Source organism: Protomyctophum parallelum (genome assembly GCF_964188405.1).
Source record: "Protomyctophum parallelum genome assembly, chromosome: 10".
Taxonomy (NCBI): Eukaryota; Metazoa; Chordata; class Actinopteri; order Myctophiformes; family Myctophidae; genus Protomyctophum; species Protomyctophum parallelum.
In genome coordinates, this window is record NC_139704.1 from 40124909 (window position 1) to 40150355 (window position 25447).

Consider the following 25447-nt stretch of genomic DNA (forward strand, 5'->3'; position numbering starts at 1 on the left):
GCAGTCCCCTCCCTTTGGAAGTCCGCTCCCACCCTTGCCCAAAGTTTCCCTCAAAACCCACCTTTTCAGACTTTCTTTCGCCGTCTAATTCAATCTCCCTTTCTGCTTTTAGTCTTATAGCTTAGTGTTTTTGTTCCTTTTGTATATATATATATATATATATATATATATATATTAATTTTTTTTCCTTTTAACTTTCTCTCTATAATAAATTAGTTTTGGGTACTAAGAAATGTGATTATATGTGTATTATAACGATACAGGTTTGTTTATGGTTATATCTGAGTCTGAGTGACATGGCCTTGGTCTGCCTACTGGCCCTCCCACTCCCAGTAGCCAATTTTAACAAAGTACGCTAAATATAGGTGCAAGATGATTTGTTATCTAGACAATGGGGGCGCCAGGTGAAAGAAAACGTCATCGTCACCTAAAGCTTTAATAATGTGATATGCTCTTACCAGGTGAGCCAACCAACCCCCCATACTAGATTTTGACCTACCTACAGTTGTCTTTTTTTCCTCCACGCAACATTTTTAGTGTGAAGAACTGAAAGGCGATTGGAACAGACAACGTGGCCCATGCCGTAGTACATAAGGAGATTTAAGAGGATTACTTTTGCAATTTTAGAGTCAATGCATTATTCATAATCCTTTGCATGGCTGAGGCCAAATCAGGAAAGAACCTCAGGTCATTAGCAGAGATACAGCTCTCTGGGAGAGAGAGAGCAGTAGGTGGAGAAGGAGGACTAAAGCCTAATTTATACTTAATCGTACGACCACTTGCAGAAACTAAAAAAATAAAGAAGTGAGATGATTCAAGGCTATAATTGCAGCACACAGTGCCAGTGGTGGAAGAAAGTACTGATATATTTTACTTGGGTATTGCAACAGGGGGGGCATGCGGTGAGTGTTGTCGGGATCGGGACTCGAACCCGCGACACACTGTCAGGCTGGATTGCCAGCCTGGGTGCCTGGACCGCTCGACCACGGCCCAGGCCCCTCTCTCAATTTCTCTCTCCATCTCTTGCTGTCTGCTCTCTTCCATGCAGGGTGGGAAACCCAAGGCATTTCTGCATTCTCTGTGTGAATTATAGTTAGATACTTTAAAAGCCTCATGCCTTCTATGACTATACTGCGTGTGCTTAGAACGGGTCTCCTGCAGATGCGATTATGCTGCCAGTGGTATATGAGATTGTTATTTCTAGGGTGTGAAATAATGTGATCCCATGTGAATCGGCCTGGAAGTGCTGGAAATTCCTTTTTAGCCACAGAGTCGCGTCTGACAAACAACGTATGCTGAAATCAAAGCGACGTGAGGCGATGTTGCACAGGGGATGTCCACCCCCCCCCCCCCCTTATGAATGTATTGCACATAAATCCATGACGGAGCTGACTATTATTGTACTTCCATAATGAGATGGGGCTAGAGAGACCAACACTATCATAAACCCTTTCATCAAGCTTCTGAATAGACTAGGGACTACAGTGACATGTCTCCCTCTTTCAGTGACACAATTGGAAGATGAAACAAAGAGACCAGAAGTCTTACAACATTCTCTGTCATCAACAGCCTGGGTTATCGGGAGGCAGTGGACATTCTGCAATGTGAAACCTTGCTATAGTGTCCCAAGACTCCCAAAGCATACCATCTAATATTTTACTATTGGCCCTTATCTGAAGTTAGTGTGTGTGTGTGTGTGTGTGTGTGTGTGTGTGTGTGTGTGTGTGTGTGTGTGTGTGTGTGTGTGTGTGTGTGTGTGTGTGTGTGTGTGTGTGTGTGTGTGTGTGTGTGTGTGTGTGTGTGTGTGTGTGTGTGTGTGTGTGTGTGTGAGGAGAGCTATCTTTGTGAGATATTGACGAAAGGATATCTCGGAGGGCATGATAACTGCACATCTTATTTTGATTTAGGTGCAAAGAGAGTATAGCGGTGTAATGCCAAGGATGATAAATCCTTCATACCTATGCATAACCATAAGCTTGTACACAATACACATGCATGTGCATGTGAAATGGTGCATGTGCATATTCACAGCAAAGCACTGAGAAACAATAGAAGCTGTATTGATCCTGTGAACTTTTACCATACTTTACCATATTACGTGTTGGTAATGGATGCGTGTGCTCTTTTGAAGTCAGGTAAAAGTTTGTGGTGCATTTAACTTTGTGGTGCATTTAACTAAGCAAGTGGTGGAAAAATAATCCCTTTTGTAGGCCTGCTAGTGAGACACTATTATTATTATTGTTTGTACTGTAGGCCTGACAGTTAGTCAGTCCATCAGACTGTCTGTCTGTCCGTCCGCCTGCCCATCCAAAGATGGATTGCAATTACATTTCCTGAGTACCTTCATCAGAGGATTATTTTGGTGACCCGCATGACCTTTCCTGTATAGTAGCATCACCCTTCAGCCAACGTTTTGAGTTGGAGCAGCATGGACACTAGGGACTCTCTCCTTTGGAATAATTTCTGCAATTCACATTGATGGGTTCACAGTATCTTGCAATTATATAACATAACTACATTCATAGGAGATACAAAGCTGCACATGTCTCTCCTTTCTGTTTGGTAATACATTATTCATCGAAAGTTTATTCATTACAAGTGTCTTGTCATACGAAAATAATTACCCGGCTCCCACCCAATGCCTGTCCTCAACAATGCCAGGCTTCGTTTCATTTCCTTGTGCTGCCTTTTATGTCTCACCAGTCGCCACTAGTACTGTAGTTATCAAATCTCTTGGAAATCGGTTTCATCGTGTCTGAGGCAGAAAGCCCCCATTGCCCATTTAATTGCATGACCCTCATTTTGAAAGCTCTGCAAGGGGATTACATATATTTGCACCATATTCTTGTATAATGAAAGCATTTCTTTTGTAACATCAAAGCACTGCAAGCACAATTAATTACATCTCCATTACACTGTACTATACACTGCATAATGTGTGTGTGTGTGTGTGTGTGTGTGTGTGTGTGTGTGTGTGTGTGTGTGTGTGTGTGTGTGTGTGTGTGTGTGTGTGTGTGTGAGAGATCTAAAGATTTGTTTTGGGGCTTTTATGCCTTTATTTACGCAATGTGCATTTCCTCTGTAAAAACAAAAACTATACTCTAGCTACAGTTGAATCCTTCCTACTCCATGACACCCAGGGTCTGACCTTCTCTCTGTTGTCTCCCACTTCTCAGGAAACATGGTGAGCAAGGAGGACAGCAAAGGCGTGGATCTCTCAAACTCGGATGACTCAGACTGTGAGACGGTCCGTTCACACAGTCTCGATGCGCACGGAAAGCAGCAGGTGAAGAAGAGGAACAAGGCCCTACAGGTACGATTTAAGGATATCTGTGACGCTCAGAATGAGCAACGGGGAAGGCGCTCGCGCTCCATCTCCTGCAAAGTGACGCACAGGAGGTACATGACCATGCCCGCCCGGCGCTCCATCCCCAACGTGACCAAGAGCACCGGCGTTCAGACGTCGCCGGACCTCACCAAGCGATACAAGACTTTCCCTTTTGAGAGGAAAAAGGGGCATACGTTTAAACACACTGCCCTGGTCGAGGACTACAGAGGGCAAAACAACGGCTTTTTAAGTGATATAAAGGCAGGTGCGGAGGACGGCGGAAGCACAGATCAGTCGTCTGTGCACAAGTGTAAGATAGTGGGGCAGACGAAAGCGCTGCTTCACCACACGGACGACAGTGACACGGAAGACCTTCCAGGTGCCAACTGTTTAGATGGATCCTCGTGTCCGGATTCTAAAGACCCCGAGTCGTGTCCAAACAAACCTCCTGCCACAGCGGAGCGGGAGCGCCAGGGCTGCGGCACTGGAGCCAAACACAAAGGATTACCCAAAGACGAGACGGGCACCAGCACGTCCACCAAGCGCCACCTAGCCAACTCCGAGGAGATCTTACGAGACACGGGGTCAAAGGGCGCGGGCCCTCCCTGGAACTCCCTGACACAGATGGAGTCTCTGGGGAGCCCCTCTGCCCGCTGTAAGCGGAAAAAGGCGACGCAGCCGAACGGACAGCAGTCGTACACTTTGCCCCACAGTGGCAAGTGCTCCGCGCAGGCTAAGGGGCAGTCCCGCGCGCGACACGCGTCTGCCTCCAAGATCCAACAAACGAGTAGCGAGGACAAGGGATTTCCTGCTGGAGTTCCACGCTTAGGGGCCAGTCAGCCGACACTAACTGGGGATGGGGATATCAAAGCACAGCTCCAAGCCATGGAGAACCTCATCAGCTCCAGCCAGGAGACCATCAAAGTTCTGCTTGGAGTCATTCAGGAGCTGGAGAAAGGCGAGGCACAGAGAGAAGGGTGAGTACGATTTTGTGCATACACTTGCATTGGTGGCACAGACCATATAATTCATATGCAATGCCGTGTGTCGGCAAGCATACGTATAATTATTACTGTCTGCAGATCAGCTCAATGCAAAAGGCAAGTGTCTATCCAGTGACTCCTAATATATCACATCATTAGACACATGTTCCTTTTCAGAGACTGAAGCGCTAACAAGCTTCATAAAGTTCTCCAGCCATGTCCAATAAGGCGGTTCCAGGAATTCCACTACTGTCGGTGTAAGAAACCATTTGCTCAAACACACAAACGCACGCAATGCACGCACGCACGCACGCACGCACACACACACACACACACACACACACACACACACACACACACACACACACACACACACACACACACACACACACGAACACTGTGTGCTGTATAGAACTTTATAGTGACAGAAAGCAAATTACTGTTAAGTAATAATAACCATAACCACTGGAGAGCAAGGCACCCCGCTGTGCCTTTGTGGAACCCAGTTTAAAACGCTCAATTAGTGCCAGATCATAAAGCATTTCCTTTCATCTCTAGACAAGTACGGTCTCTGCGGTACCTTCGCTGGGCTCTGTTCCCTCGCTATTTATAGAGTACAGTTCAGTACTATAGTACAGTTCGAGGCTATAAGGCCTATATCTTCTCAAGTTCTGCTTAGCCACTTAAAAAGCCTTCCTTAAAAACCTTAGACCCACATTCTGAGATGGGCCAAAAAGCTACTAAAAGCTTTGCTATATATCTCACTGTTGTTTTTTCGTTTTTAGACAAATTCAGAAACGGGTCTCATGGTCGCAGCGAACGTATTTCCTGTAGGCGGAGACGACATATCTGCGGTGTAAACAGCCAAGTCTTTAGTACTTTTTACTAACACTCATACTTTAAATGCTTAGTATGAGGTATAAAGTGCCTTGTGTTCATATACAACAGAAATATTGGGTATTTGGGTAAGACTGACGTTATGTATCTTTCAGGACCTTTCACTGCTTCGTCTCAACCATTACTCTATGGCTCTGGTCTCAGCCACCGCGATGTATTTGTTGACATTCCGTTTCTCTCCAAAGTTGAATGATGCCACCACTGTTGGAGCAGCCATAAACTACACAGGTTCATCCCGATGTTCTGGGCATCTTTGTAAAGTTAGTGTTAGTAAAAATCAGGTAAAAGAGCAGACTAACATCAGTCACTCTACCATTCAATGTAGTAGAAGAGCTGGCTGGTTACACCGGGATCCGCACATAATTCAGACGGAGCATTGCACCCGTGCTTGCGGTTATGGTTATGTTAGGGTTTGAGGTAGGTTGTCGTTTGTCGGACCAATGACTAGTCTGAACTAAGTACTGCACCCTTTTACACCAGATATGTCGTCTCCGCCTACAGGAAATACGTTCGCTGCGACCATGAGACCCATTTCTGAATTTGTCTATATTCAGCTATAGTGTAGATTTTGGTCCTACACAAAGTTCCCATTGACAATGAATGGATAATTTATGTCATATGTGACCAGTGCCAACAAAACATGCCTCATGTCGCCAGAATGAACATGCCTTAAATCAATAAATAAACTCGTTTTTTTTTTTTATGTGATTTTCTTTTTTTTTCATATTTATACAGTTTGAATGTTGAAGAAGGTTTTCATTCAAACAGATTGTTCATTTGGGCAAATGAAATGTATACATTTATACGTCAAAGTGGGCTTGTTTTTTAACAAGTTTCTGGGGCAGAAGAGCGCAGTTCCGAGATTTGCATGTTGTTTACAATTGGTCCTGGAATCTCTTTGTCCTCAGGTTTCACGCTCTGATCACCGCCCATTAGCGTGCTTGTGTTTGTAAACACAGAACAGAACACATGGCTATAGTAGTATGGAGATGCATTTGGGTTAGACTTTACAGAAAATAAACAAAACCACGTATAGCTACTCGCTGAAATACACTTCCCAGCTTGGAGTCTTTCACCAACAAACAACAGGCTAGAAGCTAGCTAGCCTAGTTAGCTAGCCGTCTGTGTGTGTGTTAAAGAGCAAAGAGATCACACGTCTTTTCTTTTAATCACAACTCGCTCATTTCTTGCTCATTTAAAAAAAGGTTATATACTATGTAAACTATGAAATGCAGGCTTTCATTTGGTATATAGAACGTTTGTGTAGGCCCTCTCTACGAAACGGTATCAAGTGAAAAGGAAATGTCGGAAATCGGTTTATTGTGTAAAAGATTGGATACGTCTTTTCAAATACGGCCGTTAGTACTGTTAATTCAACATCCGGTGAGGGGAGGATACGGATCGTGTATGTATTGTGTATATAAATCAGCGCAGACAGTGGGTGGGCTTTAGACCGGATGTAAGCCTTGCACACTAAATAGACACCAGGCATTGTGACTGCATGTGGACAGATCTGTTTATTAAAATAGCAAATCTACAAGCGCACAACATCATAGCCTGATGCGTCGATTTTATTTATTTAAAATACTGGGTCAATTGTCTGACTTTGATTGCTTAAAGTAGACCTGCATAAAATGGTGTACTGCAGCTATTTACAACCAGGTAGTGTATAAGTTAAATTGAACACTTAACTTAATATTTAATACTTGAATACTTATACTTAGTATTTAATACTTAGTACTTTCAAAAGGGTTTATTGGGGCACCTTACAAATTACATTGTTTGTTCTACTGGCTTAAACTTGTCAGTGTTTCTAGTGTTGCACTGTTGACAGCTAAAACGTCCTATTGTCTCTTGTCCCTCCCATTGTCACACCCACTTCTGTCCAGCTCTAAGGTGATAAAATGTTGTGAATATTGAAAAGGGCTTTTCTCAGCTTTGGGTGAAAGGCCCCAGTCATTTTAAAATGGTTATATCTCCTTCAATTATTGTCCAATTTCATTGAATGATACATCATATGAAAGCTTACATTCTGTACTTTAATAATCTGTAAAAATCTGAAAAATGGAAAAGGCGACATGAGGCATGTTTTGTTGGCACTGGTCACATATATGTAGATGAGCAAATCGGCTATGTATGTCATACAAAATTTCGCTTCTGGATCAGTTCCAATTCTCCATGGCATTGATATTGTGTTAATACCGGCTTAATTTGGACAGCAAATATTCGTTTTTTCATTATTAACCTGTAAAAAGAAAATGCTTTCTTTAAAAATGCATTCTCTTTTTGTAATGTAAAATGTTTGAGTGCTTGTGTGCATAGTTTTTTTCTTCTTCTTATTTGTATAAGATGCAAAGCCATAGCATAATTCAATTTAGTCTTAAAAGCTTTCGTGCGGGATTACAGTATGACTCAATGTTTCAAGTTATTTGTATTTACATTAACTCGAGTGGTGTGACATTTTGATGGCAATAATATATCTGCCAAAACTCTGTCATGATTAAAGATCCATCTCTAAGTTGTTATGGATTATTAACCCATTTTGGACTGAGGCCGATTCAAAAAAAACCTAGGTTTTCTGAAAAACTTCAAATATTTATATAGCAGCATTAAAATATAATATTTTTTGAATACTGTACATACTGTTCAGAACCCTAAGAGGGGTTCTTGTCCAGAAGGGTTAGAACACCAAAAGGGGTTCCCGCAAAAATGGGTTAGTTAAAGCACTATTCAGCCAGAAAGTAGTTTTTTGCCACTCAATAGGCATTCCCGCATAACTGCCTGGTATGATGATGATGTCACGCGCATACCCTCTATAAGTACAATCAGAATATACTGTATACTGTAACTGATTAAAAAAAAGAAGGAGATCCGGGCACTCAAAGTTTAAAAAGATGAAAAGATATTATCCAACATGTTTCGACCTTCATCAGGGCTAACACATTTGTCTACCTGTACGTCTCCATTGAGCACCTGGTTGTCTCTTTGCCTCTCCAGAATATATAGCTACAGTATTTAATACTTATTTAATGAAATACCCTAGACCCTCAGATTTAATGTGGAACCGTGGAACGTGTGTGAATGTATCTTGTGATTGACACCAACTTTTTAAAAGTTGCTACAGTATATACATGTTATCCCACGATTTTGCAACCCATTATTTTCACCCAGTGTCAATTATCTAATCCTGGGTGCTACACTTCCTCTGCCAACCTGGGGGGGGGGGGGGGGGTAGTGGACTGACCTCATGCTTCCTTCTATGCATGAGGAGTCCAAGCTGCTTCTTTTCACCTGACAGGGGAGAGTTTCCTCGGCCGGACGTAGCGCGTGGAAGTGACACGTTATTCCGACCAGTTCCTGGCCAGGTGGAGGTTGTTTAGAGACCAGGATTACTGCATGTTTTTTGTGAGGGTATACCTACCCCAGGGGACACGGGAGAACATGCAAACTAGCAGTAGTACGAGTTCACAGATTTCTCTTGTCGTCGTAGTATGCCAGTATGTTCTAAAAATAAACTCAATCAAATCATGTGTTGTGTTGTGTTGTGTTGTGTGTAGACACAGGCTATAATGTAAGAGATAATCCGGCCAAACACCTGACACAAGCAGTAGTTCACGGGTTATCAATAGAGCACAAAGTAATATCCATTTTCCAAGGCAGCAGAACCACAGGCGAGTAGATGGGATGTGAGTGGAGTGATATGGGATGGGGGGTGGCTAGCTGCAGGGGGGGGGGGGGGATCAGAATGATGAGAGGAGGGGAGGAGGGGAGGAGGGCAGGACATACAGTATCCCAAGGACCGCTGACGCGGCCCAACAACACAGCGCTGCACAATCCCTGCCAGCATACGAACAACTCATAGAATGACTTTCTAGTGGCACAGCTCATAGGGGGTGACTCTTTTCACCATCATGTATCAATATAAGTCATATTGGGTTGACAAGCTTATACCGGTTTCACAGGATGTCAATATATACTGGGGTGGGTGAGCATTTCTCTTGAATGTATTTTGTGCTGAGTCAGCGCGGGTACAAAGTGAGCGTTTGATGTACGTGCTGGCATGCACACTGTAAATACCGCAGTGAGTTAACTTGGGGTTCACGTATGAGATTCCCAGGATGCAGTGTAGCATCACATGCTGTCAGATCTATAGGAGTAGTACTGTCCTTGCACGCATGGGGGCGGGGACAATGAAAGAACTTCATTTCAGAACAGAGGATGGATTGAACTCATTGACCTTGAGCTACCATCAGCATTTTCGATCCACATGCAGGCGCGTTGCTCTCTCTCTCTCTCTCTCTCTCTCTCTCTCTCTCTCTCGTTATATATTTGTCTGTGTGTGTCTGTGCGTGCACGTGCGTGCGCATACATAATATGAGTAACATGTGTGTGAGGTCACCCCTTGTGTCGTGGGCAAACTGTTGAGGTCCAGCCCCTCCACTTGTCATCCATCAGTTTGAAGGGCTCTGGTGACAGTAAGCAATTACATGCGCACCGGTTGAAAGCCCAACCTGTCTCCCATCAAGTCTCCCACCGGCTGCACTGTATCTTAACATCACCGCACATCTGCAAATGCTACCTACCGTACATGTATACAAACATTAATGTGTGTGCATGCACAGTAGTATGCACATGAACCCACACTAATGCTTGTGCACGCATTAGTAACCCACAAACACACATATTCTACAGTATGGGACAAAATTAATATTGTGGGGCATCATAGCGGAAGTTGCGGAACTACTTGAAAACGGAGAAGATTTATTCAGAAGTAATCATATCTTCATACCCGTTGAAATGTTTGGTCATAGACCTCCACAATGCCCTGGGAGAGGGCTATAAAGCATGAATCCTCCTAAAGTGGAGGATTGCAATGTAAATAATTACAGTCTCCATAGTGCACTGAGCCTTGGGGCTGTGCACTTATGCCATAAAACGAGACAGATGTCATTTGTCACCCTGACTGTTTCTGCATCCCTACAGCTCATTATTTCTACAGCAAATTGAGCTGGACAAAGAATTAAAAACAAGGCATACGGTGGCATAAACAAAACGTATTGATCTTTCATTACAGTGATTTATGCAGTGTTAAGTTGCTTCTTGGCTATCTATAGGATAGGATCGTGTCAAAGTATAGTAAGGTAATCCTATTATGGTAAATCAGCATGTCTGTAAACTTGACTAACCAAATTCACAGCTGCTGCATCACAAACACTATTACCATAATCAAATTAATGTAGGGGAATTACAACAGGCTGAAAATGTTAATGTTCAGCTATATCTAAAAGGCTTCCTGGTATCAGAGACGGCAGTATTAACTAATTCCACGCAGGTTGTTTCACTGTCCCAAATGAAAGGAGTGTATCAGGCTGATGGTCAGCAGACATTGAAATACGCATCTAAAGGTGGTCGCCGGAAATCACAACTATATTTCTCACCTTTTTGTCTCTCCGCAGGCTCACCTACCGAACGGGACAGGACACGGCAAACTGTGACACGTGTCGAAACAGTGCGTGCATCATATACAGGTACTGGGGCCCTTTTCCAATGCCAGTTCACAATGAGCGCTGCATGCGGTGGTGTCGTGTTTGCTGCATGATAAATCATCTGAATGCGAAAAGGGTCTGTGACTCGGTGAAGCGTTTGGTGCAGTGCCACCGCGCTGTGCTCCAAGCCAACTAGGGAAGATTCATGCCTGATTTAGGCTGTGCTCTTCTCTGTGGTATACGAGGGTGCCGTATATACGCTGGAAATGGATGAGAAATTGACGATCGCAACGTGTTCGGGGTGCATACTTAGTTTAGACTAGTCGTTGGTTAGACATGGGTTAAGGTTAGGTTAGGTTAGGTGCTGCCCCGTGGGAGGTTAGGTTTAGGGTGAGAGTTTGAGATAGGTTGTAGTTGTAGGACTAATGACTGGTCTAACCAATGACTATAGTCTAAACCAAAAACTGTCTAAACTAAGTACTGCACCCCAACGTGTCACGTCTGCAATGCTTTGTGACCTTGCAGATCTGCTGTTTTCGGCACGCAACTGGAAGGCGCGTACGACGAATGATGCGAGCGAGCTAGCAAACTGGCAACAAAATAGTGCGCGTGATAGGTAACGTCAGCCTGAACCAATCAAATAGTTAGGGTTATAAGCAACTAATGAATACAACAAATTAATCAAACTAATGAGTGGAGAGGAATAGCCTCGCATGTCAACTTCATCAAGCTACAACGAGGGCACACAAGATCAACTGTTAATAAAGCTTTGGAGTACCTTTTAATCACTTTTACTTGATCAATCACTCACTGGCATTCTTAAGTCCTTGTGTACTGGGATGATGTCATGCCTTTGTACTGTACTAGAAGCTTGCGCGCCTGTGGCGCACTCACGTCTGAGGCCGCGTGTCCGTGTTGTTGTTGTTCCTTTGTGAATATCGCGTGTCCAAGTGAGACACTCACACAAACCGTACATTTTGAACGAAGGCAGAAAGCAATGTGTCTTTGGCCACTGACTGTGTTTTGGGCAGTGGTTCACTGAGTCCTTGTGTACAGGGATGATGATACAAAATGTACTTAATATGACTAATTGCTTGCTGTCGGAAACGGGAAATATAAATTACAATTGGAATATCGAACCTGCTGAGCAAAACGAAAGCAGGCACATCTGCACACTGCAGATTGTGTGTTGTACATTGATAAAATCAGGAAAGAAAAATATCTCCACTAAAGGAAAGTAGGACCTGTGACTGCCAGGGGGAATAAGTAATCATCCACAGCCAGAGGAAGGGAATTAGTCAGTAAGAGAAATACAATCAGGCTCGCCTGAGAGCAGCTGGGGTTAGGAAATCTTATATCCCATCACAACAAGAAACAAACAAAAACAAACAAACAAACAAAAATCACAAATTGACCAAAAACAAACGATGCATCCTAATCAGCTTTAACTAATCGGCTGTAGGTAATATTCCTCAAATGCATGTTGTAGTTCCTTTAATGTTTGAAGGTCGAAACATGAATTTAAACACACTTGTGGTCTGGGTGATTTAAACCTGTTCATAGCACACAGCATAAATCATTGAGAGAAAACCTGTCATAACAGGTTCCTTTACTCTCTCTTTATTGTATTACAGACTTCAAAACCCTTTTGTGCCTCAGCTTACTGGCAAAACTATTTGCATTGTGTCTGTCGATGTGTCTATTGACGTGCCTATTGGTTGAACAAGCCTTTGTATTGATTTGTTTGGTACTGTTTAAGTGTCAAGTCATGAAGACTAGTCTCATTTAGTTTTCATTTTCAAACCAATTATGTGACTGACAGCACATACATTCCAAAACACACAAAACACAACATTCAGCAATACTAACACTGGCTAGGCACATGCAGTAGACTATAGACTGTTTCTATATGACTTTTATGTGCTGAATCCATTTCTGCCGTACGTATGCCGAGTGATACGAGTCACCGTTTTGTCAGAAATTAAGTAATTGCCATAATTAATCATTAAAAACTGGAAATTGGCTATAATTCTGATAAATAATAGTACATACTGTAATGTGTTGTTTCTATATAGTTTTTATGTGCTGAATCCATTTCTGCCATATGCCGAGTGACACGAGTCACAGTTTCAGCACCTAAAAACCATATAGAAACAACACATTAAGTACTTTTCTGCAAGAATGCCTACAGGGTCATTTCCATTTGGGGACTATAGTCTACAGGGAGAAAGAAAGACCCAAAAGAGATTTCCACATTGATTCAGTGATCTCATCCTTACGAGACAGAGATACACCTGCTCCGCATGGCAATGAAGTTCTGAAGCTCACTGTGTGGGATCTGAAACGATTTAGTGAGCCTTAAAACCATCAGCCCCGACACCAATCCATGTGGCATGGTAATAACTTGGCAATGAGGATGCAAATTATTCTCTGTAGAGTGTAAACAAAGTGGAAGATTATCATTTCATCTGTGCTCCCTATCATTAAATATAGTTGCTTTTTCGACTCATCTTTTCTGAATTGCATGCCTCCTACAAATTTCTAAATGTCCTTGAATAGAGCAGAGCTGTGTTTGGCAAGCAATGTGGCAATTTATCACAGCGCTATCGGCCTGTGCCAGTGTGAGAGTCGTAAATATAAGAAAATAGTTCAGTATTCAGTAGTATGCTTCTGCAAACTTACGTATGTTTGAGCCTTGTACAGTATTACATTGATTACAGACAGACCCCTATATTACATTTTTATTTGGCCGCAAACCCACATCTTACAATTATTGCTGTGGGGGGTCGGGCGGCATCTGCCGGGGGATTATGTCACTCCACTGCCGCTCCATCTCGTGGCCGCCGCTCCACGCCACAACTGCCGGTTACCAGCCGCGGCACTGCGGGAGAAGGGTAAGGGTTTGGGGTAGAGTGTTGGACTGATGCCGTCGAGAAACACTGTCGCCTGCCGCGGTTGTTCTGCGGCTGATGCCATGCGTTGCGTCATGCTTGCAGTTAGGGTTAGGTTTAGGGTTTGGGGTATAGTGTCGGACTGATGTCGCCGAGAAACACTAACGCCTGCTCTCTCTCCAAAAAAGTACATTCAGCCTTGAATTCATGGAGATTTTTTAAGGGACCAAGCAGCCCTGAAGGGGCTTGGTCCCTTATTGTTTTTGTCTGTTTTTTTCTTCTCCTTCTCCTTCCGCCAAAAATAGCAGTTCTGGCTGAATCGTGCATTCGGTTTTCGTAAAACTCGGTAATATGGTAGAGGGCCATGCCAAACGGTGAGGATGCGAAGCCCACGGCCATTGGCCAAAGGGTGGCACTATAGCACTCAATTGAAAATGCAAACTTTGAACCCACATATACACATATGCGTCTCCTCATGCCGAACACGTTTTGTGCTCTTACTTTTGACCTCTGACCTCTAGCTCACCCGCCATTTTGAATTATATAAAAACACACACACACAATTAAAACTGACCCTGTCACAATTACATGGTCTTCTTTTTCTCAAGTTCAATCTTCCATGTTTCTATGGCTTATTGTCTTCCTGCTGTAGCAGAAGCATACTGTAGGGTTTGAACAGAAAAGACCCAAGGCAACACCTAATGTTATTTCACATTTCTCTGACAAATATCCCTCCTGTAATGTATGTTCAAACCACATTCTGTAACACACCCTTGAGGCAATATATGAGGATTTCATGGTCAATTGTATCAAATTCTGCCTTTAAATCAGGCTGCTGCCTTAGTATGGTGTGCCAAATTAAACACGAGCCAAGAAAAGAGAGAGTCAGGAGCAAAAAGCCAATTATTCCTCAAACTTGGACTCAGTAACTGCACATTGCAACCATGACCCAAGATTAGCAGCCACTGAGAAACCTCAAACCGGGTCTTAATTTTAGAGTGGCACGACAGCTCCAATATGTCCAATAAATCCAGGCCTTCAGCCACTGCTGAGATAAGGTAGTCAATCTATGGGACCTTACCAGAACTCAGCTCTCCACTGACATTCCACCCCCCACCCCCCCCTGTATATCTCATACATCACTGCTACAAACAGGGCACAAATATAGCAGTGGGAAAGCGAGAGAGAGAAGCAGGGAGAGATAGATTGAGAGGATGAAAGTAGGGAAAATGGCCTATACGTTTTCACATCACATGCTATTAGGGTACGGTAGGGTAGGGGTAGAGTACATATTCTAAATGACAGACCACGTAAAAAAGCTCCCTCAAAGGAATCAGCTGAAAATGTCCATCTCAGAGAGACATTATTTATTGTAGAGTTGACTTGGGTGTGAGCCTTTTGCTTCTCATATTTCCCCCACCACGCTTATAAACATGAGGAGTTCAAACAGGATTTGCAAGAGCATTGCGAGCAGACAGCATGCAGTCTACCGAGCCAACCTGAAGCACAGCACAGAAGGAAGCCCAGAACAAAAAGCAAAATAAAAGCTGATATGCTTAGCATGCTGTGTAATTTCCTATGAAGTGAAGAATTGGATCAAGTGCAATAAGCTGGTGGAACATGTGTGTCTCTTTGTTGTTGTTGTTGTTGTTGTTGTTGTGGAGTGTTTCCAATTTGGCACTGACAATGAATTTCAAGAACAATTGGGCTATAAAAAAACATGATATAATAAGATGCAAAGAGCTAATTAGCTCGTGCAGAGAGATGGATACGGTGTTGTTGTTTTGGTGAATAACTGTAAAGAAATCAGCCACTGCTAATTTCTCATTAACTTGACGGTTTTTACATGGCAGATAAGCCATGTAACAGGCCAGGACATTGACATTTGTGTCTGATGTATGTGATGTCCACAGCCTATATAGGAAGGTATGGCTTCAGCACCTGCCAGCAATGAAAATAACTGTCACTCTCTAGTGATTTTTAACCTATAAATCCAGTCATGTACATCTGAAGTTTAACACGTACGTTGGACCTCAGCAACTCGTCATGTTAAGTGAAGGTTTTGAGCTGTGAATGGCTGAAGGGAGACACCTCTGGAAATTATTTGATGTTGAGCAGGGCCAATAATGGAGTGAGTGACGAGGAATAGCAAAGGGCATGGGGCATGTTGTTGTGAGAACAGGTAGTCATTGTTGAGACAACTGAGCTTGCCGCGCAAGAGTGGTGACTCACGAGCTAGCAAACCCCTTCTCATCATGAGCAACCAACAGTGAATAGTGCTCATCCCGCAAGGACCACAGGCAAACAATCAATATATGGCACTGATCACAGTAACAGCTCCTTACAGAGCATAGCTAAAGAGATGATTAATCTGCTTTACCCAGTGCCCTAGAAAAGCCTTTGCGTCTCCAGCCGTCTCTGTCTGTTTGAGTGGAGAGATGATCTTAGATCTGGGGGGTTTTGTTTGCCCACGCATGCATCTACTCCCTGGGGCCACTGGCACCCCGCTGAGCCAATATTGTCCTCAGTGTACAGTAATTGCAGCGATCTGCCAAGTGATTAATTGCTTAATAAATGCCAGTACCATTCTGTGGGGAAAATATGCTGCGATTTCTCCTCTGTGTGGAAATCATTCGCATACAAAGATACTGTACCTACTAACAAACAATCCTGTGCAGAACCTTTACGAGGTAGAATTATAGTCTGTATCGTGGGTGGGGGGAGGGTGGGAAGTGGGATAGGGGATTGAGTTTTATTTTTATATTTCATGTCTGTTTAATACTTGCCCCTGGGCCTCTGTTACAAAAACCTGAATAAAAATATTTTGAAAAGAAAGAATTATATTCTGTAGCATTCGAAGATTGTGGAAGTGTTGCCTGCCTTGCTGGAGAGACTATCCACATCATGAATGCTATTGTAACAGTATACAGTATGAATCTGCCCAGGAAGCTGTCATCTGTTTGTCATTTCCGTTACATTCTAAAAGGTTTTTTTTTTTTACTTCCATTTCTGCCAAGCAGCCAGCTAAATTGGATTTGACTAATTAGATTTCCAGTAGGACTTACACGTATGCCTGCAAAGGTGAAATGTGTGTGTGTGTGTGTGTGTGTGTGTGTGTGTGTGTGTGTGTGTGTGTGTGTGTGTGTGTGTGTGTGTGTGTGTGTGTGTGTGTGTGTGTGTGTGTGTGTGTGTGTGTGTGTGTGTGTCTGCGTCTGCGTCTGCGTCTGCGTCTGCGTCAGCGTCAGCGTCTGCGTCTGCGTCTGGGACGTGGTGGGCCCATAATTCAGCCCGGGAAGTGGAGTTGCGGAGGCGAACTGATGGCGCGCAGCCTTTGACGAAACGAAATACTGACGAATCAAGGGCATGCAAGCGCATTTTAGCTCACTTTAGGTCCTACAGTGACCTAAAATCATTGTCCATGGATGTCATGTTTATACCTGCCACAGAAGACAGTGCTGCATTGTACACAAAAGGGATTTTTTTTAAATGAAATATGATTCTTTTTTTATATATATAAAAGAAGAAAAAACAGCTGGCCCAGACTGGACCGGCCGTCCGGGAGTTTCCCAATGGCCAGCACGTCTCTGGTCTGTGTCTGTGTCTGTGTGACTGCATGCGTGCGTGCGCATTGGAGTTTCAGTCCGGAAGCATTTGAACATTGTGTGAGCCAGTAGTATAGAGTATAGATTGTGGATGACTCAATGATTTCACGTTATTTCAACCATTTCCTTTCAATGTGATGTGGTTGTGTGCATGGTGCCACCTGGATTTGGAATCCATAAGGTCTGTGTGGGAACCCAAGCATCTACTACTTTGCCAAAGGGGAATTCCCCCTTGGCCAAGGCTGATTTTAGACTGAGCAGTACTACTCTGCTACAATGGAATAATACAAACATTAAGAAACTGCTTTAACCCATTATGACCTGAGGCCGATTCTACAAATGCCTTCTACATAAGTAGTTTCTCACACTTTCAAGATCTTTCAAAATGTTCATAATGTTCATATGCGGCACGAAGTGACGTGCTGTGAGCTAGAAGCCAACGTACTAACATCTAAAATGACACAGTACATTTAACCCATTAAAACCAGGAAAGCATTCAATTGATTATCTTTTTTTGGTGGAATACCTACATATGTAACGCCCGGGTTTCGAACCCAGGTCTTCCGTGTGGAAAGCCAACATCTTATAGCCTGACCTTGGCTGGGTGAGCTATTAGGATTTAGCTCATCAGGCTCTGAGCCACTCTGCTACACAGACATACAGAAGATTGTTTGTACCGCACAATCCCACCTGATTGATAATGATGTAGCATATTATACAGAACGAGCCATATTGATAACAAAAAGGTTAATTCCCGTCCCGATACATGTTGTCAGGCTTCTGTTCATTTGATCTCACACGTTGATTCAGTGGAAGTCCTTGCTCTTCCACACCTCCTTGTCCTGGCCTCCATCGTCTCCCCTGAAGGATTTAATAGAGTGCAATTCTTAACTGACACTTATCTTAAGAGTGAGGACCGCACTCGGGATTCATGCTGTCACTTTGAGCACAGCATACCGTTCAGTGCTCTAATTGGACTGCCCATCACGGTGGTTGATGCAGGGCCAAGCTTTGTACGTCCATGTGTCAATTTGCAGACAGAGGGGGGGGGGGGGGGGGGCTACACGGCTGACCTTGACAGCTGTGTGACCTCTTGGATTGGCAGTTCCCCATGTCTCCCCTTCTCCCTCTGTCCTCTGGAGTTTGAGTGGCACACTGTAAGTGAGACACACAGCATTAGAGGACGTGCTACTGTAATCACACGCACTACTGTAATCACACGCACTACTGTAATCACACGCACTACTGTAATCACAGCGTATCTCTGCCTAATTAGCTTGGTCAAACACTGTAAGATAAAAAATGAAAATACATCTAAAGAAATGTCTCAGTGTCAAGTGGAGTTTGCTGACTCGACTGCTTCAAATCAATTTGTATAGTAGTTATATATAATATATAATAACTTAATATATAGTTCAGGAAACCATTTTCAATTATGTGTGTCATATTGGCAAACGGGTAGCACAAGTTATGATATGATATCAAGTCTTTGTATGTATTTTTCAACCCACCCCATCCAACTCTATCTATTCCAATTCTTACAAGTATTTTAATTATTGTGTTATCTTTCCGTGTTAACGGACATACCAGGACTATACATATACTGTGTGTACATCTTAGTAGTGTCTGAGAGAGCTAAAGCTGAAATACTGGTGTTTAACTTACGGTAACCAAACACAATACTGTAGTTCCTGTAAACTAATGTTACATCAAGTATCAACTGAAATGTAATGGACAGTTTATTCCATGTTGCTTTATTCATAGTAAAGTACTGGACCCTTAGATGATTAGGATTTTATTGATTCCGATTCATTTCCTTCATTTGTATGGGTAGTTGGGTACTCGCCACCCGGAAATTTGAATTTGGTTTCTACTTTGTACCTAAATTCGATACCCATCCCTAGTACCAAAATCGTTGCTTTGGTTCTTGCCTTTTACTTGTAAAAGTATACTCTTCCCTGCACCTGTTTCACTCTTAGGCCCAGGCCACACTACTCTGGATCTTTTGCAAATGGATATTTCCGTCCTCCGTTTTAGAAAAGATCCCTGCCCATACGACAGAGATATCTATGTCCACACACAAACGCAGAAACGCATTGCAGAAACGCAAAAATGATAGACACTTTACCATTGCTCTGGCGACTTGGCAAGGCCTGCACAGAAAATAATAGCAGAGACAGATCGTTCAAGCTTCGCACTCGTCACCAATACAAATGAAATCACCAGTCCGCACTGGACTGGACTGTACTGTAGGCTGATATATTTATTATTGGATGCAGCCAGAGGCGTATCTACAATAAGGTGAGGGCAGGCGTCCGCCTGTCCAAATCCATTTCTGGCCTGGCCAAAATCCATACAATGAGCAAAAAAGAGGACAAAAACAAGACCTGAGAACTATTAATGGACAGCTGATTGGCCGTTGCGGTAGAGCGCGACCCTCAATCACCCATTGGAATGTAAATGCATGCCTTTCAGCCTTTGTATCCTACTCGTCTGGCAGATTATCTCTTTGAAAATCTTTAGTCAGTGGCAGTGCTACGATTGTGTGCGGGGAGACGACAATTAACACATCTTGTCTGCCCAAAACGTAATTCCTGGATACGCCACTGGATGCAGCAGAGCAGAGCCTTTTCTCGCTGCAGTTGATGCAACATATGATAATTTTAAAGTTGTTAACAGTGATATATTATAAACATGAACAATCGGATTGATATCCATGTAGTTTCCATGCAGGCACAAGCTGCGCTATTAAGCGGTGACATCATCGTTTCTCAAAAGCTCCACTGATCCGGATATTTTCGAAAATCTTCACTTATTTATCCGTTTCCAAAAACCTCCACTTGAGTGTCCGAAAACGCCGTTTGCGTGTGGCTGAAATGGCCCAAATGCACAAAATAATGTGCGTTTAGCAAAAGATCCATATACGTGTGGCCTGGGCCTTATGCTCTGACACCTGAATTTCTCTAAAGGCTCATCTTATTTTATAATCTTATAATAGTGCATTTATACCATTGAATACTCACTGGTTTAATTTGGCAGGGACTAAGTCCTGCGTTTCTCCCAGTCTGTAGGGATTAAAGCAGGAAGAGTTCAGCCGTGGGGCCGGAAGAGAATCAGATGATGACCAAGCCGGGATTACATGTGCAGATGAGGAAAGTCTGATGTTAGGGGCAGCCCATTTTTCAATGCTATTTTCATCCAAATATAATCTGCACAGGGAAAGCCCTGCAAAGGCATGCGTGTAAATAGAGATGATGCAAAGGTATTCTGAGGTGTCTCCGGAATGCAAAATAAGTATAAAACTTAAGCTGTGTCCATGCTGCTGCCAGACTCCATCTGGTCCTCTCTGGTTTGACAAGCAAAAAATGCAAGCTCAAAAATGTTATAATCGTTAAAATCATCAACTTTACTTAACTTTGCTGGGATCAGATTGTTGTAGGTACAGGTCATATATATACATGTGCATGACAGGATATACACACACAAACCATTGTTGATTTCGTCTACTAAAACTATGATGAAAATGTCAGACGAAAACTGAAAAAGTTGGGGAGGTACTATTTGAGAAGAGATCCAGTAGAACTAACAGACAAGCAGGGCTGGACTGGCCATAGGACGTACCGGGCATATTTCCGGTGGGGGGACCGTAGGGGCCCGCCATTTAAAAAAAATCTGCGCGCTCCGCGCTGGTTGTGGTGGGCTGGTCTGGGCCAAATTAGCGCAAAAATGACCGGGCCGAATTTTTGTCCCAGTCCAGCCCTGCAGACAAGTCATTTTATGTTATGGTTTGTGCTTGGGTGTTGCACTCTGAAAATAGCAGATCTACAAGCTGATGCGCTGTGAGCTTGTAGCTCAGCTTTTTTCAGCATGCAGCATGTAAAATCTGGCATTTTGACGGCATCAAGGCGTCAACATTTTTTTTCCTTCTTTTTTTTTTGACAAAATCAACTGTAGATTTAGTCGAATAAATTCTAATGATAATTAGACTAAAACTAGAATAACACTAAAACATTTCAATGACAAAAATATGACTAAAACTAAATGAAATTGCCTTCAAAACGCTATGACTTACCAGCTCAGTGGCCTTGTGGTTGAGACTGGGAGGTCGGGGTTCGATCCCCGGCCGGGTCATACCAAAAACTCTAAAAATGGGACCCAGTGCCTCCCTGCTTGACACTCCGCATCAAGGGTTGGATTGGGGGTGGGAAGTGAGGACGCTGGCGTCGACTGTTCGCCGCTTCACCTCCCAATGTATGGATGAATGAACCATTGTAAGCGCTTTGAGTAAGCACGTAGTCGTAGTGCATAGAAAAGCGCCATAAAAATACAATTCATTATTATTATGACTAAACTAAATCAAGAGTCAACACTGGTGCATGACATACAGTACACAAACCCACCCACATTCCCACTTATCACTGCTGTACAGTACACATACACTGACACGTGATTTCTTTCTGTTTGTGTTCCAGTGTGGAGCTGGACTTCAAACTTCAAGAAGACAAGCTGCATCCCCTAATGAAGAGACTGTGCCCATTGGACACACAGTGCCCCGCTCTGCCTTACTCCAATGAGGTGTTCACTTCCACCCCTAAACGCAAGTCCAAGACAGAGTCCAAAAGACATGCCCGCTGGAAACGTTGGTTTCTCTGAGATACAGAAGTATATATAAATATATTGTTATTGTAATGGCCTACTATTGGGCCCATTATATTTCCCTCAAAATGGATGAGAGGAATCCACGAGCCATGAGGACGGATAACCACAGAGACCAGTGGAACCATTTAATAAGGATTCTGAGCTGAGACTCCTTTTCAAAGCCAGATTGAAAAAACGAATACATTATTAGCTTATGAAGGTTCTAGAGAGTGTGCCAAACCTTCAGTCTCTGGAATATTTGCCAGAGCGGATCAATTTACGCCGATTGTAAAACTAGGTGAGACTTGGGAGATGGTTTTTATATACAGTATATTTAAGATGTATGAAGATGGGTGTTATTTATTTACTGGGTAAATGCAGCTGCATACTTTTTTTATTTGTGGTTTTAAATTGCATTTGCCAAATGCAACACACTTTTGGTCTCTGCCCCCTTAGAGAATATCACTTGGCAGCGAGAGGAAGCACCAAAGCAGAAGGCCCTTTCTTTGGGACGCTACGTAGAGTACTGAATGGACATCAGCCCGCCACCTGCAAAGCACAAACGCTTGAATATAGAGTGGAACATGCATAAAAGACTGAAACACGCTACAGTACATGACAGCAAGTCACACACACACACACACACACACACACACACACACACACACACACACACACACACACACACACACACACACACACACACACACACACTCACACTCATCGTTTTTCATTTCCCGCTGTGTTTCTGTCTATGTCTGCCGCCCCTGCCTTTTTTATCTCTCTCTCTGTGTCTGTGCCCCATCACTGTGCACCATCTATCATGTTTTTTTCCCCCTACCAGTCATTCTGTCCTGTTCCGTCTCTCCATTTCAGTTTTGCTCTGTTAGCTAACTGACACATGACTTTCAGGAGTGCTCGCGGAGCTGCAGTACAGTTTGTCCTCTTCGTCTTTCAGCAAGCTATCAGCACATTGACGGAATTGAGTAAAGGAATAGTTTGTTTGGGTCCCTTCTCTTGAAACAGGTGCCGCCCTCTAGGATGCAAAATGAGTCATATGGGCCGACGACGGCGGGCTTTTTTAACAGCATACACCACTGTATGTCGGATATTTTCCATACCAGGGTTTCTTGAATTGTCTGCTGTTTTTGATTACTTCTAAGGCAGAATATTTTCTATGATTACTTATTTAAAATGTGTTTTATTGAATTTCCAACTCTAAAAGGTAAAGAATATTGACATTTCTCTGTGAATACGTTTATGAAGAGTTCCCTTAAGTTCTCGTGCATACATTCCCTCACTCAGCAAAATGCCCTGTATGGTTATGTATTCATTCTTGTTTGTTTTTCAGGAATATATTGCTACTGTTAGATCACATCCACTACAGAGTGTTTTGGTATTATTAACTCATCTCAGCATTCCACTTTAAAACCTGCTTTGTAATACACAATCAATGTTTTCTGCTACATCAAACAACACCAGGCAACCGGCACTGGTAATCCTGACACTCAATTTGCAGGTGTAGAAAGGGCTAAATACATAGAAAGTATGGTATAATTTATTTTTCTGAACTGCAGAAAATACTTTATAGTTACATTCACATTAAATTGCACGCTAAATTGCTAATACACATTACAGTAGTTATTTATTTTGTAAGACATATTATTGATCATTGCTGCTGTAAATTTTGTTCTAGCTCTTACCTACAGTACGATCCCGCTAAATTACACACCAGATTACTTCATTCAGTTGGAACTAGATCACCAATTTCCATGCAAAGATCTGTACCTTGAGCAAGTGCAATTCACTGATTACGTGCAATATGCATTTTTGTACTATTTTTACTTTGAAATTAAAACATTTTCACTTGAAAATGATACATTATGCTGCTATATCCTTGAAAATGCTTCAGAAAGGATAGTTCATGGTTTGACATGTTATAAAATGCTTCAGGGTTGATGTACAATGGACACTGAAAACCAAAGTAAGGAAAGGGACGTATTAAAACAATATGAAAATTGAAAATTAAAAATCTATATTAATCTATATTATATATACAGTATATCTTTCTTGAAGAGTTGTGGCTCAAGGTAAATTTATCCAGCCCAATCGTGGTGGGTATAGAAACGTGTACTATGTATTATGAAACAATGTTTAAAATGACATTTCTTGACCTACCGATGCAGACAACTTCTCCAAGATCAGTGCCTTGCTTCTCTTACCCGTCCAGTGCTGGTAGCACCCTCCCCTGAGCCCACAGGATGACGCCCACAGTATCCGAGCAGACAGGATGACGTCAGACGACTGGGGACCATGATGCACTTGGCCATGGAACCAAGGTATAGCAGCTGCACAGGTCCTCAGGTGCTGTGGTTCTCAAACATTTTCCAATTGTATTGTCATGTGTTTGGCCATGGACCCGATAGTTGAAAAAGATTTTGTGCCAGGGATCCCCATAAGAGAAGACGATTCAACATTTGTGAAAATAGCAGATCTACATGCTCACAACGCCTCACATTATGAGCTTGTAGAGCACATATTATTTTCAAATAGTCTGGCAGCCAACAGGTTTATTTTGTTTAAAGTGGGAAATTTGGTATATATATATTTCTTAATTGAGATAAAATATTGTCTATTCATGAATCGAATTGCTTACCACCTGTCGGTGTTGAGCATTTGTTTTCTTCCACATTATGCTGGGTACCCCCTGGAACCCCTTCAAGGACCTCTGGGCGTCCCTGGTCGACAGTTTGAGAACCACTAGCTTTAGTACTGACACAGGAGTTGGAGGCCTGGCTGTGAGTGTTGGGCATTTGCAGGAGAGGATGAACTCTCGCACAGATTCACTGTGAGTACATTTAGGTCTCGATGGCGAAAATACACCACAAATGAAGATAAATCGCAGTAATTGCACAAACGGTTGTGTTTCACTGATGAGAGGCCTTGGGGTTTTGAAACTGGCTAATGGTCGAGAGGTACATGGGTACAAAGTAAATTTGTAATGTCTACAATTGTAAAGTGTAAAGTAAGTTTGCTGTATGTCGTCTCGGTCAGGTGGAAACCTCATGTCCAAAACTGTTACTGTTCAGGATTCAAATGCAGAAGCATCAAAGGTAGCAGATCGCCAAGCTCAAATGGCGTCGCTTTGTGTCGCGTTCCAAGCTTGCGGAACTGCTATACGGTACTTTTGATGCTTTTGTGTGACGCTGTAGTATGATCAAGTAGGCTGTTCATTCACAGGAAAAAAAAATGGAGATAAGAGGTTTCTGCACATTTCACATGTGCACATTTACCTGACTCATGGTGCTGGGTGTTGAGCAAGGCATCGAAGCACTGAATGGCAAATTGTTGATGTGCTGATAACATAATGCCCTCATAAAACAACCCACCTGGAAGTCTGGGATTGTCTTGCACCATAAAATAACATACATTATCTCTTTAGAAGGATATGCATTATTACATTAAATATACAATTTCCCCTTGGTTGTGAACCTGAGGTCGAGGTTGTCATATGATTAGAAGGATATAATAGTAAGATTAAGAACCCTTACAGGAGCTGTATCACATTTCATAAAACCATGGAAAATCATCGAAATTCATCAAATTTAATTAATCAAATTTA

The 25447-nt window shown here is 42.8% G+C and overlaps 1 protein-coding gene across 1 annotated transcript; it reads left to right on the forward strand.

Moving 5' to 3' along the window:
• Positions 1 to 3181: 3181 nt before the first annotated feature.
• LOC310866266 (inhibitory synaptic factor 2A-like) lies at positions 3182 to 21840 on the forward strand (the record flags this gene model as incomplete). The annotated part of the gene is made up of 3 exons (XM_083775802.1): positions 3182 to 4305; positions 10665 to 10736; positions 21660 to 21840. The coding sequence occupies 3 exons, from the start codon at positions 3182 to 3184 to the stop codon at positions 21838 to 21840; spliced, it is 1377 nt and encodes a 458-aa protein (XP_083631928.1).
• Between the last annotated feature and the right edge of the window lie 3607 nt (positions 21841 to 25447).